Raw genomic sequence first — 13,803 nt, 5'->3', positions numbered from 1 at the left:
TGCTCGAATATTGACTTGCTCTAGACGTTGCCAAGGTTTTGAGCACAGCAATTTGTTGGGAGGGGGTTTCCAACTTTGACTCCGTAGCAGTTAAACTGTCGTGCTCCAAACCACAGAGTTTTACTACGACCTCCATTTCCCTTTGTTTTACCTGAACTTCTCATCCCGCTCTGCAAATCCTATGCCAGAATGAGTCATTCCTGCAGGATTAGCTCTTACTTTTCAACTCCTCTGTCAGTGTTGCCCAGACTAGTTCTTAGGAGAAAAAAAATCGACACTCCCCGCTCAGTGTTAACAAGTGACTGAAAGAAATTACCTCCAGTGCTCAGCTATTTACAGTGAGCCAGCAAGGACCACCCATCTCACCGGTGCGACTGAGCCCTCTGCACGGCACAGCCGCGCTGGCAGCCCCAGGGAACAGGACGATGTGCCAGGACCCCCCTCCTGTCAGTCATCCCCCTTGCTGCTGTGGTCCACGCAGGGATCGTGGCTTTCTCCTCACCCCAGAGGGGAGGTCCCAAGGACCACCTGCGAGGACTCGCAAGAAGGATCAGGGGCACGTGGGGTGCATCATCTTGGCTTTTACTGAGTATTAACGGGGCTGGGTTCACCCCATAGAATCATAGAATGCTTTAGGTTGGAAGGGACCTTCAGAGGTCATGCAGTCCGACCCCCTGCAATGAGCAGGGACGTGTTCAATCAGATCAGGTTGCTCAGAGCCCCGTCCAGCCTGGCCTTGAATGTCTCCAGGGATGAGGCATCTACCACCTCTCTGGATAACCTGGGCCAGTGTTTTACCACCCTCATCGTAAAAAATTTCTTCCTCATGTCCAGCGTTCTGTGGTCCTCCTGCCTTTGGGGTGGAGGGACCTCCTGGAGGTCCCTCTGTCTGCTGACTGCCAAGTCAGCCCTGCGCCTCTTGTGTTTAGTGCACGGTTCAGCCTGGAGAGTCTTCTGCTCTTGGTCTTCCTTGCTGGCAGCAGATCTTGCTGTCCCTGCCCTATGGACCTTTTCTTATGCTCACATCTAAATAAACACATTACACAAAAAAAACCCTTGTTTGTTTCCTTGTTTGTATCTTCACATTTCATTTTCCACCTTTCCCTTGTTCTTTGTTTTTTAAAGTAGTAAAGACACTCTCACATAGCAAAATCGCCTTGTCTCACAGCAAGATAAAGAGGAGGGAAACTCAAAAGCCTCAAAAAGATGCCACTTTCCTTCCCTGTCCAAAACATAATTGTGAAAGTGATTGTTTAAATAACTTCTGGAATATGTGTTTTCTGATAATGGTTCAGCACAGTGACAGATCTGTGATTTGCATATAAAGATCCAGACTACATAAGCAAAACTATCAGAGCCAGCTGGGAGAAATAAGATCTGAGCACCTGGCATTTTGAGAATTCATTTTGCTTGTGTCCATAGGTGATTTTCCTATATAGTTGACAGGATTTGAGCTGACTTGACAAAAACTCCTGCCAATGGTGTTTCTCCCATAGTGACAGAGAGAACTGCAGAAATGACGGGGTTTCTGATCCAGCCTTTTGCTCAAAGGAGGGTTATGCCCCAAGTGAGATGACCTTGCTCAGAGTCACAACCAGCCAAATTTTAAAAAGCCCAAAGGACAAAGATCCTACCATCCTTTTGAGAAACCTGTCCCACAGCATGAATTACGGACTGGTCACAGAACAGTTAAGACCAGACTGTCCAAAATGAGGAGAGGTTTCTGAAATTTTTTGCTGTCCCTGGAAATACACACAGTAGAGCATGTATTTTTAATAACAATACAAAACTTACAAATACTTCCTTCTATCCAGATTACCATGACCTACATGCCTTTGGAAACATCTTTGGCCTCAGGTAAATGCTGGGCAGATGCTTATCTAGTGTAAATCCCCACAGGGATTGCTGAAGGTCAGAGAGCAGCAATGAGAACAAAAAGGCTGAAGAAAAAAAACAGGAGCTCTTTGTAAAAGTATAATATTCAGATTTTGTCTGCCAGTGCCAATAAACTCAAACTATCCTCACCTTACTTTTTTTTTCTTTTTTTTTTTTAGCATAAAGTCTATTTACATCCCTCACTCATGGAATCACAGCAGTTGGTAGTGCTGGGTTTTACTGATCCCACATCAGTCCCTACCCAACATCTGAATTCATGGATGACAGTGATACCCACAGCTCACCCTACAGCTAGGTGTGATTTACCATCCAGCGGGGCTTTATGCATTGCACAAGCACATATGACTGCATGCACAGATACCATTTTCAGCACAGTTTTCCTTGTCCCAGTCAGGGTTCCACACGTGCTCCCCATCCTGGGCATCTGGCTGGCTGTGCCCAAGGCCAGGAAGGAGCCCAGTGAGGCTCCTCAGCTGTAACTGGGAGCTACTTTCAAGCTGGGGCTTTCACTTCTGGCCCCATGGCCACACTGTGGCTGTGCCTGTGTCACACCTGGCAACCCCCCATGCAGACCTTGACCTTCCCAGCTCTGCCTGTGACCTGCCTCGTCGCTAAGGACTTCTCCCGAAAACCTCGAAGCACCAGAAACCTGACACACAAAAGCGCTGGGTGGCTGGACCCACCTACTGAAACACCTTATTTTTGTTAAACAAGTAGAGTTGTGCAAAGCATGCTGAAAGATGCAGTTTCCAGGCAAGGGCAACATCTGGCTTGCTTAATCACCATTTTATTGGTGATTTTATTTGGTGTAGAGAAAAAAAAAAAAAGAAGAGAAGAACTTAACAGAGCAGCTCACAGTACTAGAAGTTTTTCATGCTCTTTGTAGACCAGTTTCAGAAAGCCATGACATTATTTTTCATGTTTGTTTGCTTGTACCAAAGTGATGCTGAGAACGAAAGTCTTTGATTCCAGGCCAAGACCTGGAGGAGAAGATGCTTTGGTGGGCACAGACTTTTTTGTCCATCCTTTCAAGATCTTCCACACAAAACAAACCTCCCAACCAGAAACAGAGCAAAGGCTCTTCATCTTCTTCCATCTCCAGCCCCAGCTCTTCCTCTTCACATTTCCCGCTTGTCCGCCCTGTTTCTCTTCTTCCTTCTCTTTCCCCTGCTTCACGTGTTCCCAGTGTCCCTCTGCTCCTCCCATCTACTTGCTCCCAACACCTTTTCTTTCCTTTCTCTCCTGACACTACAGTTTGGCCAAAATGACCTGTCCCCTCTCCATCTCATGCTGAAGTGCTGGTTAGGAAAAGCTGATGTCCAGGGCAATGTGGTTCCATCTGCAACAAACAACAATTATTTCAAAATAATTTATTCAAGTAAAGCAGGATATTTGCAAAGATATTTTGTTCACAGTAAGGCAATTAATTAACAAAAATAATTACCCTTAAATAAAATTCCCAGCTCCCCAAATTCTCTCTAAACTGCTACATTCTATTGTTTTCTGTCAAACGTCAAGTTTTACCACTAGCTTCAGAGTGGGATGAACTAGTGCTCCAGCAAGCAAAATTTGGTTTCAGATGCTAAGCCACTCTTCTCTCCCACAAGCCTCAGGGTCTTGCTGGCCCCACAGGCCCCTTGCAGGACATCCCATCAGATGGCAGTGATGCCAGATGAGAGCCAGCAAAGCAGACAGGTCACAGCAGAGCACCTGGGAAATGTAAGAGGAGGAGATGTTCATCCTGCAAGATCTAAGCCTAAGTTGCCTTCAGCGACCATGGGAGGCAGTGAGTGGCAGGGAAGACTTGGAGGGGAAAGGTGAATCTTGCTACAAGGAGTGTGAATGCCAAAGTCCTAGGCCACCCTTAGAAAGGATTAAACCTCTTTAAGCTGTTGAATGGTTGGCCAAATAGGGCATTTGATAGGCAAAATAGAAAGAACTTATTTCCATGCCAACAGAGTCTGATAGCTATTCAAAGATACCCATCCGGAAGATTTTCATGAGGTGCTGAAATGCACAGGCTTCAGGGGAGCAAGGGCCATGCAAACCTCACAACACCTGCAATAAAAAAGCATAGCAAGTGATTTTTGGTTTAGAGAAGACAGTGTAACTCTGTTTTGCATGTTCCCAGAAAAAGTCAACTCCTTCCTTTTACAGCATCTGACAGATCTGCTCAACTCCCAGTGATTTTCTGGCGGTGCAAAGGCAATAATAGGCAGCTTATTCTATTGAAAACCAGCTACAAAAACTGCTTTCAGAGGAGGACAAATTAATGTGCCATGGCCCACCCAGCTCAGGCTGGATCCACTATGCTTCCACCAGGAAGGTGTCTTCTCCTGGCTGCTTACATCAGATGCAGTGTTTTCTACTGCTTTGGTTTGTGGCTCCGTTATCTTTGCTAAATGAGCCTCTCATTGCCAGTTTGCACAGCGAAGTTGCCTGTTTAACCTGCTGGTTAGGCAGCACAGACCAACGTTTCTATGACAAGCTGTGTTCCTCCTCGCAAAACCCAGTGTGGGGTGAGCCTTATTTGCAGCAAGAGTCACTCCTGGCCCATGTTCAGCCTCGTGCACCCTGTTCCCCAGCTCCTCTGCAGCAGAGCCCCAGTTCTGCCCATCACTTCCCAGCTGGGACAGATGCAGGGGGTTATCCTGCCCCAGTGCACCACCAGCACCGCTCCTTTGCTGGGTTCTGTGAGCTTCCTGGTGGTCCAGTGCTCCCACTTCTGGTGGTCTCCCTAGGCTGAGGCTCTGCCTCTTCTCATGTCAGCGTCTCTCTTCTAGTCCAGCACTATCGTCACCCTACAGTACCAACCCGGCACATCACCCGTGCTGTGTGACAGACGCCCTGCACAGCAAACCACTGCACTCACACCAAATTGCCCCCAGCAAGGCAGGAGGGGGTCCCAAGGGAGCAGGCAGAGGTGATGCCCTGCTCTGAGAGAGCCTGTCCTGCCCACATGTGCCTTCACCTATCCCAGCACACCCTCTGCAGATCCTCCATGAGTTAGGGGAGCTGCTGGGTTGTCAGACAAGCAGGGTGACCTCTCTTGCTGCCCTCCAGCCCAGCCAAGGTGGAACCATGCTGGATGAAGACTGATGCTCCTCATGCCTCTCACCCCAAATTTTCTCTCCCACAACCTTGACACATGGCCTGTTTTGAAACCACCATGGGCTATCTATTTTTCTACAGAATGATCACAACAGCTAACTCAAGCCTCTCTCATAAAGCTGGCTAAATCCATGTGATGCTCTCAGCAAGCAATTTTTTCTCCCCTGCAGCCATAAGTTGCTGTAGAAAACTCAACCAGGGGATGACAAATAGCATTAATTTGGAAAAACAGGACAGATTATAAACAACCAGGCCACTGATGCAGAGAGGAACCTCGCTCCCACAAGGCAAGCCACGTGAACATCTGATTAGAGTATGCAATGGAGACATCCCACTAGTCTTTCCAGCCTCTTCTGCCATGTGGCTGAACTCTAGGTGGCAGCTGCACATCAGTTCTCCTTCAGAGGCTCTATCTTGATCCTCATGTCACACTCTAGATATAAAGTGTTTCCAAAGTCCATGTCTGCTTCCGTTTCCCACTAACTCCAGTCAGTGCAAGATGTCTGAAGTCCAGTGACTTTGGACACTTCTTTGCAGACACATGCTCTGAAAGTGAATGAAGGGTGTCTCCATCACCCATCTTGTTCCAAGAGACTCAGGCTTGTGGTCTCCTCTCAGATCTTAATCATGAGCTGCAGGTAGGGCTCCTTTGTCAGAAAGTGTCATGAAGTGTCTGCCTGTGATGCTCTCCACACTTCCAGCAGCAAAGTCCTTGCACCCAGCACAGAGACAATAAAAACCCCAAACTTGCCGTCCCGTTGCAGAGTCAGCTGAGCTTGTGGTGCAGGCTGTGCCATGGGGTATGTGATCTCACTTCATTTGCGTTCAGCCAATCTGATCTGTGATTTTGGCTCTGCTGAACCCTTGACTTGAGGCACATTAAATACAGCTCTGCTGTTCCTGGAACACAGAGGCAAAACAAAATGTTTCCTCCCTTCAAAGAGGAGAGGAATTCTGATGGTGGAACCAAAACTATGAGTGTGCTGCACCTGAAGGGGCTGTCCACACATTTATCGTCTGTTTCCCTCTGTTTTGTTTGAGGTGGGAGAAGCAACTCAGGTCACAGGGCTAACAGAGAGTAGGGCTCCCCAGTAGTTTATTCTTGAGGAATCCAAATGATGTGGTTTGTAATATGGGAGCAACTGAGTGAAGAATGAACCCTAAAGGACTGGATATTTTTTCATGGGTGGAAGTTGATCTTGGAGATCCAAGCAGTTGGGATTTTGGCTGGGGTAATTCTCTGGCACCCATTGGTACTAGTGAACTCCGGTCCTGAGGGGCCGAGGCACAATGCCAGTGTGCAGGGTACACTCTGCAGTGCCTGATCTCAAGATCAGTGAGCATTTTGCTCAGATGAAGGCTGCAGATCTCAGCATAGGCAGGATCTGAACTGGGAAATTTAGACAGAAAAAAATGGTGACTCTAAATTTTGTCCCAGGGACCAAAAGAAAGTCCAAGCTATAGCTTTTGTATGGCTAATATTCCCTTAGACATAATATATTTTCTTTTGCATTGTGTACCCCAAATGTTTAATCAATGCATGGTATTCTGCATTTTACTTATCTTTGTCCCTCCTCCAGTGTAGCTGAATCTTTTAAAGAGAAAAAAAAAAATTCGTAAACATGAAAAGCACAAACTCTTCTGCTCCGGCAACAGGCACTGCTTTGATTTATAGATGGAGGAGATCTGCAGTCTAAGATCCACCTGGGTAAGTCTGAGTTTCATGTTTCCCGTAGCTCCCTGCCCACAGGAACTGGTACTCAAAAGAGACATGAATGCTTAAAATGCAATGTACTCCTGCTCCCTCAGTGGAGAGCTGAAAATCTTTTGATCGTGTCAGACTGAAAATAGTCTCCAGGCCACCAAGTTATAAACTCCCACTTCACTCACAAATTGTGGCACTATAGCTTAACCTGCATGATGAGGAAAGGAGAAGGGACAAGAGTCACCATATACGGTTTGGGTATCCATTTCGCTCTGCTTACGTGTTTGGCTCTGCCAAGAAAAGTGCTTTCTTGGAAAAGGGTTTTCATCACCAGCAGGGAGGCAAAAGCAGCTGTTCAGCACACCATCCCACCTCAGCGCACTCCTCTTTCATTCACCATCCTTGACAAGTGCTAAGTGAAGCATGATCTGACTTTGCCCTCTGGAGGCATGGAATTGGCATGGCGCAGAGAGACCCACAGCCCCAGAGGTGACTGAAGTATGCAACTGCTTTTAGGAAAATCTGATAAGAAAATAAATCTCCAGCTACAGCTTCCCGTGAGACAGAGGGCAGAGCATTGCAGGTGAGGCAGCGTCACTGCTCTTCTTCCGTGCTGAAGGCGTCAGTTTCTTCGTTCCTCCAGGACAATATTGCCCCAGTGTTTTGTGTACTTCAAGAACGTGATTGTCAGTACGGGAGGCTGATTTTTCTTGCGGCACAAACTGCAGCTTGCAATTTGAAATACTGCCACACGTCTGCATCCAGCTACTGCAACCGCACACCTGGGTTCTGAGAGTGCCACTTTGCAGTTTATTCTGCTACCTCCCAAACCACTGGGAAGCTGCACAAAGAAGAGGGTGGCCAAAGAATACGGAGTTCCCTTATTTAGTTAGAAACCAAGGCTGGGGTTTGTTTGCCATGTGCAAATAGATCCTCACACACACTGATTTTTACTAAGCAGAGAAACAACTTTGTTGGAAACTTCCAAGGGAGCTGTTTCACTAGGATGAACGTCTCCCACCTCCCCTTGCTCCCTTAAACACCATTTGCGCAAAGACCAAGAGGGCTTTGGGAAAGCTTTTCTCACACAGATAGACTCAGCAGCGCCCTGGTGACATCAGTTTTGGGAGAATTGGCAGAAGGCACCAAGACATGGGCAGGATCAGCTGTACAGCCATGCACAGCACCTGCACACCTGTGAGCATCCACCTCTGCACACCCATTCCTCTGCACACGCATCTGCCCACAGCCATTCCCGCATACCTGTGGACACTTATGCCTTGGACCCAGCCACACACCTGTGCACACTGGCATGTTTGTATGCATGCCCATATGTCAATGCACACCCATGAACTCTCCTGCACATCTCCAGCCCCACACTAGTGCCCTTGCACACCCACGTACCTGTGCATGCTCACCCTCCCATGCACACACTGACCCTTTCCATCCCATCTCTAGGACCTCCTGACATCCCCTTTATCCTCTGGCTACAAGGATCATCATGCCAACAGGTGAGGAGGCTGTGCTGCCCTCAGCCCTGCAGGTGGGTGCTGCAGGGGTATGAGCCCTGGGCAAGTGTTTCTTGCTAGCTGGGTGTGCTCATGGAACGTGTTCTGATCCATGGCCCTGGACTCAGATTCTCACCCCCCAGTATTCGAGCAAGCAGGAGGGACCTGAAAGTATGTCCCAGCAGCAGCCCATGGAGAGCCTGGCATCCTTCATGGTTGGAAGGATCATGTACCTGGAGGTCCTGTGGTACAACGATCGGGGACAAAAGCAGGTCTGATCAGGGGAAAAACAGGACCACAGGAGCCCAGCTCAGTGCTGAATCGCTGTTGGGGATCGGAGCTGAGGGCTCCAGTCTGCACATTCAATTCGCTTCTACTGCTTCACTACCGCTAAGCGTGAGGCTCCATGGGCAGAACTGTCCGGAGTCGGCAGCCCTGGCGGCGACCCCTCACCTCTCCCCACCGGCCGACAGCCGAACCGGCCCCAAAGGCCGCGAACCTTACGGGGAAAGGCGCTGGAAATGTCCGACACCGAGAGCCCCCTTCACCGGGACCCCGGAGACGTCCCCGTTCCGCTCGGTGCCCGCCGGGCCCCCGGAGCTGCGCGCACTCGACGGCGGCGGAATCGTGGCGCCCCGACGGCGCTGGGACGTGGACCACTGGAGGGGGGCGGGCGGGGGGTGCCGGCGCAGGGTGCTGCCCCTGCCCGCGGCTGCGGCGGCACGCCCGGCCCTGCCCGCGCCTCCCGGGCTACGGGGCGTTGCAGGGGGAGTGCCGGCCGCCCGGGCGCGAAGCTGCCGGACACCGCCGCATAAAAGCGGCGGCGGTGCCGCGCTGCTCCTCCTCGGCTCGGCCCGGCTCGGAGCCGCCCCGACGGCCGTATGACCGCCGAGAGCCGGCTGCCGCCGGGCCCCCCGCCGCCGCCACTGCCACTGAAGGTGGACGCGGCGCCGCCGGGGGAGGAGGCGGCGGCGGCGGCGGCGGCGGGGGCGCGGGGCGGGCGGCGGCGGCGCAAACGGCCGGCGGAGCGGGGCAAGCCGCCCTACAGCTACATCGCCCTGATCGCCATGGCCATCGGGCAGGCGCCCGAGCGGCGGCTGACGCTGGGCGGCATCTACCGCTTCATCACCGAGCGCTTCCCCTTCTACCGCGACAGCCCCCGTAAGTGGCAGAACAGCATCCGCCACAACCTCACCCTCAACGACTGCTTCGTCAAGGTGCCGCGGGAGCCCGGCCGCCCCGGCAAGGGCAATTACTGGACGCTGGACCCCCACGCCCGCGACATGTTCGAGAGCGGCTCCTTCCTCCGCCGCAGGAAACGCTTCAAGCGCAGCGACCTCTCCACCTACCCGACCTTCCTCGCCGAGCGCCCCGCCGCGCCCTGCCGCCTTTTCCCGCTGCCCGCCCCGCCACCCGCCGCTGACCTGCCCCCGGCCCCCGCCACCGCCTCCTGTGCCTTCGCCGCCGCCGCCTTCCCCGCGCAGGGCTCCGCTGCCGCCGCTCTGCCCCACACCTACAGCCCCCTGCCCACTGCCCACGGGCCCTACGCGCCGGGCGGCCCGGGGCAGCTGTACGCGCCGTCGGGGCGCATCTTGCTGCCCGCCTCGCCGCCCGCCCCCGCCGGGCTCTACGGCCGCCACTCCTCCGCGCCCTACCCGCCGCTGCCTCACACCTACGGAGCCGGGGGGCAGCTGAGCGCCGCCGATCCCGGGCCGCGGCACGGCACCTACCCTGGCGGCCCCGACAGGTTCGTCTCGGCGCTCTGACCCGGCCCGGGCGAGACCGGGCGGCCCTACGGCGCGGACCGGAGCCCGGGAGAGGGGAGCGCTGGGCTGCTCGCCTGGTGCCGCTGAATCCGGGACTGCCCAGGAAGATGCTGGAGGACCTTGGGCTGCATCTCCGCCACCTGTGCAGGGCTCCTGGTTGAGGAGCGCTGCCGGCAGTCGTGGGGGACTGCCTAGCCCTGTCCGCTCTCGCCAGAGAAGCCCTGGGGACTCCCAAGTGCCTGGATGGGGCAAACAGCCCTTTCCTCTTCTACTGCCTTTCCTGGGACAGGTGCTCAAAGCTTCCTGGCATGCTTGCCCCCTCCTGGTGCACCAGCCGGGCCCCTGGTCTATCCGGGAAGACCTTGCTTGTAAAAATCTCTCCCCCGATGACTTTATTTGCAGAACAAAAAGTCTGCTGGGATGAGGGAGGAGGGAGGCAAGGGGAAGCGTTCCCCAGCCTCTTGCAGCCAAAGCTGTAAAAGTGGGATGCGTAGCACTAAGGTGGTGGCATGTCCCTGATGTTGTGCAGGGCTACTGCATGAGTGCCAGACTTTGCACCAACACCAACGTGGTCAGGGCTGTGAAAGGTCTGGATGTCGGGGTTGCAGCAAAACACAGTGAATTGGATTCTTCTAGGGGTCATGCTGTGTGCTGCAGGGGTGGGAGAATGGTGGGATTGGAAATATAAAGACTTTTGCCACAAGCATGCTCAGCCCCTGGAAGAGGGACCCAGTGAGGCTGTGAGATCTCTGCCCGTGGAGGTCTTCCCAGATTGATTGGACAGAACCTGAGTGACCTTATCTGACTTTGGAGTTGGATCCCACATTTAATTTGGACCTGCTCTGAGTGGAGACCTGGTCCAGAGATCCATGGAGGTCCGTACATCTGAAATTACTTTGATCCTAAGTTCAGCCCAGCTCTGTCTATAGCATAGAGAAATCAGCATGTATGGGTGAAAACTTTCCTTCCTGAAACAAGTGAGAGAGGCAGGACATGGTGCCTTTTCATCTTCGATTGCTCCCATTTCAAGCTTTCCTAGGATGGAGAAAAGGCTAGAGGAAAATTTGCAGAGGGGAGAACTGATAGGAACAGCCATGAAAGGCAAAGGCTTGAAAATGAATCCATGGGGAAGCTCAAGAAAATCCGTCCCAACAGATCCCACTGCCCTTGGAAGGGGTCCAGGAAGCTGGTAGATGCCCAGGGCTCTGCCTGGGGCTGCGAGCAGAGACGGAGCAGATGTAGCCCTGCCATTATCCAGATCTCCTCATCCAGCTCCTTTTTCCTCTATAGGTGGGAGCCTCTGTGACCAGGGCTAGAAGGAGGTTGGTGAGGGGTACTGCAGCATGGCGGGGCCTTGAATACGAAGAGGTAGGTGGAAAGTGCAGCTAGAACCTCAGAAGGAGTGTTAGAAGAACAGAGAGGGTGCGCGTACACCAGGGTCTGCATCGCAAAAGGGTGCAGATTATAGTATAACTCAGGTGGGAAAAGACCTTGGGAAGTTTCTGTTCTGACCTTGTGCTCAAAGCAGAGTCAGCTATGAGTCAGACCAGGTTGCTCTGGGCTACCTATTTGAGTATTAACAACCTCCAAGGATGGAGACATCACAGTCTCTTGGCAACTTGACTGTCCTCATGGGGAGAAGTTTCCTTGTATCCATTCAGTACCTCTCTAGCTTCATTTCATGTCTGCTGTCTTTTGTCCTGCTGCTGTGCTCTGCTGAAAAGAGCTGATTCCATGAAAACACCTGTACCTTCTGATCCATGGAGGACTTTTCAGATAGGGTCCTCAGCAGGATAGTGTCTGTGTAGATGTAGGTTCCGTGCCCTCTCTGGGTGCTAAGGTCCAGGTATTCGAGTGAGACATGAAAGGCAGAAAATGGAGTGGAGCAGGAAGGTGGCTGGGTGTCCCCACAGCATGGTTTCGGGTGGAAGAGGCTCAAGCCTTCTGTAGTAGGTGGACTGGGGAAGTTGTATGTCTGCTTTCCATGGGGCTCTGAGGTAGGAGGTGAGTGTTGGATTCAAGGCACCCATCCCTCTCTCAGGGTGGTGAGGATAGCATGTGGTGGGTGAGCCACCTCATGGATTGGGAGGTTGGGCCTGGTACTGCTGCCACTTGTCCATGAGGACCTTTTCGTGGTACCGCAGGGAGCTCTGCTGCCTGTACATGGAGCTGGGGAGATTGCATTGCTGTCAGTGGGGGGCACAGGTGGTGAGTGGAGACCTCATACACGTCTTTTGGGTGCTGAGATGAATCAGATTTTTCCCTTCCTTGCTTTGCCCCCTGAAGAGCTGCATTGTCTCTTTCAATGTCCTTCCCGGTCCCAGCATGTCTAGAAACTGCTTCCACCCTGGAGAGAGCAGAGTCCTGCCGCTGTGGCTTGGCTGCCCCAGCCCAAGGCAGGTCTGTTTGGCAGCTGTGCTAGCTCCTCTCCCAGCTTCTTCTTTCACCAGCTGCAAGAGAAGCTGTAGGCCTGCTGTGTTAGCTCTTTTGACCAATGCCTGCTGGCTCTGCTTTCATCGCTTGCAAAGACTGGGCTGTGTTCCTTTGCTAGCAAGTCATGCTGACCTCTTTCAGGTGTGGGGGCAGCTGGGAGAGGAATTTTCCTGCCTCTTAATGCCTTCCTTCATTCCTGCAGGAGCAGTTATCAATGTGGACTGAATCATTTTCCTGAGCCTAAAAGCTTCCTGGCCCTTGTTCCTCATACTTCAACCTGGTCTTATTCTCTGCTCCAGCTCTGGTGCTGGTCTAAATTTCAATCTGAAAAAAACAGTTACCAGTGATGATATATGTCTTGTGTAAGCTGCTCCCGACCTCAGATAGCATTTGCAGCAAGTTCAGGAAGCAAAACAGTGGCTGGAGGAAGTGTGTGATAGATCTTGATGACTCAGAAAGCAGAAATTCGAGAAGGTTCATTTGTGTTTTGTTTGCAGATAAGGTCTAGATGCTTGTTCTTATTTCTCTTCAGATCTTTTATACCTACAAACTAGGGTAACTAGACATACCTAGGTAGTAGATGTTCTGCAGCAGGTGCAGTGATGAGCCTGTTGCATCAAGGACCTGAGACACATGGCCACAAACTGCTCAGATTTCAGCCACAAGTAGCGGTAAACCCTGGGCAGGAGCTTTGTTCTCAGTGAAGACCCTTGAGGGGATGCTACTTTCATTCCAGGTCTGTCCAGGCTCTACCTTATGGCAGCAGGACGTGCTGACCCTGTGCATGTGGCTATGTGTCTCATGCGATTGTATGACCATTAACAGAGGAAGATACAATTGTCCCATCCCTGGGGAGCTGTGGGGTTGGGCCTGTATGTGAGGATATGGGGATATGCCATGGGGATATGTTAGACAACTGGGTCCCAATGCATGCTTGTGCCATGGGGATATGTTAAATATTTGAATCTCAATGTATTTTTGGCTGGCACTTTGCTTGTAATTCTCAAGCACTGTCCATAACAAGGAAAATTTTGATTGCTGGAAGCTTTATTGTAAATATTTGAGGACCTTCCTTTTAGCAAAGCTAGTCTAACGTTCAAACTAGTCTTTTGATTTCTTGGAGATCAATCCAATAGGTTTGGGTTATAACCCTGTAGGAAACACTAAGTGTAAGCACTGATGAGAAGAGAGAAGGGCCTTGAAAGTGCTCATTCCTCAAAGGACAGAGCTTCTTGGTTCCTGTTCTGCCTGAGTTCTGGAATGGTCAGGCCCTGTGCTGACTTTGAGAAAGAATTGGAATTATTACAGCCTAGGAGAACATTTTGTTATGTATTGGAGATTTTTTGTATTTACTCTTCTTCTTCCCTTATAATGGAAATAAATC

General features: G+C 51.6%; 1 protein-coding gene across 3 annotated transcripts in view; it reads left to right on the top strand.

Moving 5' to 3' along the window:
- FOXE1 (forkhead box E1) overlaps positions 1–13,803 on the top strand; it is a 44,348-nt gene extending 30,545 nt beyond the window's left edge. For all 3 annotated transcript variants that reach the window (XM_071801895.1, XM_071801894.1, XM_065861807.2), the window contains exon 4: positions 6,588–13,803. In XM_071801895.1, the coding sequence (XP_071657996.1) occupies positions 9,102–9,986 (885 nt within the window). In that variant the 5' untranslated portion in view covers positions 6,588–9,101 and the 3' untranslated portion in view covers positions 9,987–13,803. The remainder of the gene's footprint in view (positions 1–6,587) is intronic.

Source organism: Patagioenas fasciata, chromosome Z (genome assembly GCF_037038585.1).
Source record: "Patagioenas fasciata isolate bPatFas1 chromosome Z, bPatFas1.hap1, whole genome shotgun sequence".
Lineage (NCBI taxonomy): Eukaryota > Metazoa > Chordata > Aves > Columbiformes > Columbidae > Patagioenas > Patagioenas fasciata.
Note: the sequence above shows the minus strand (reverse complement) of the source record. Positions and strands in the feature narration are given on the sequence as shown.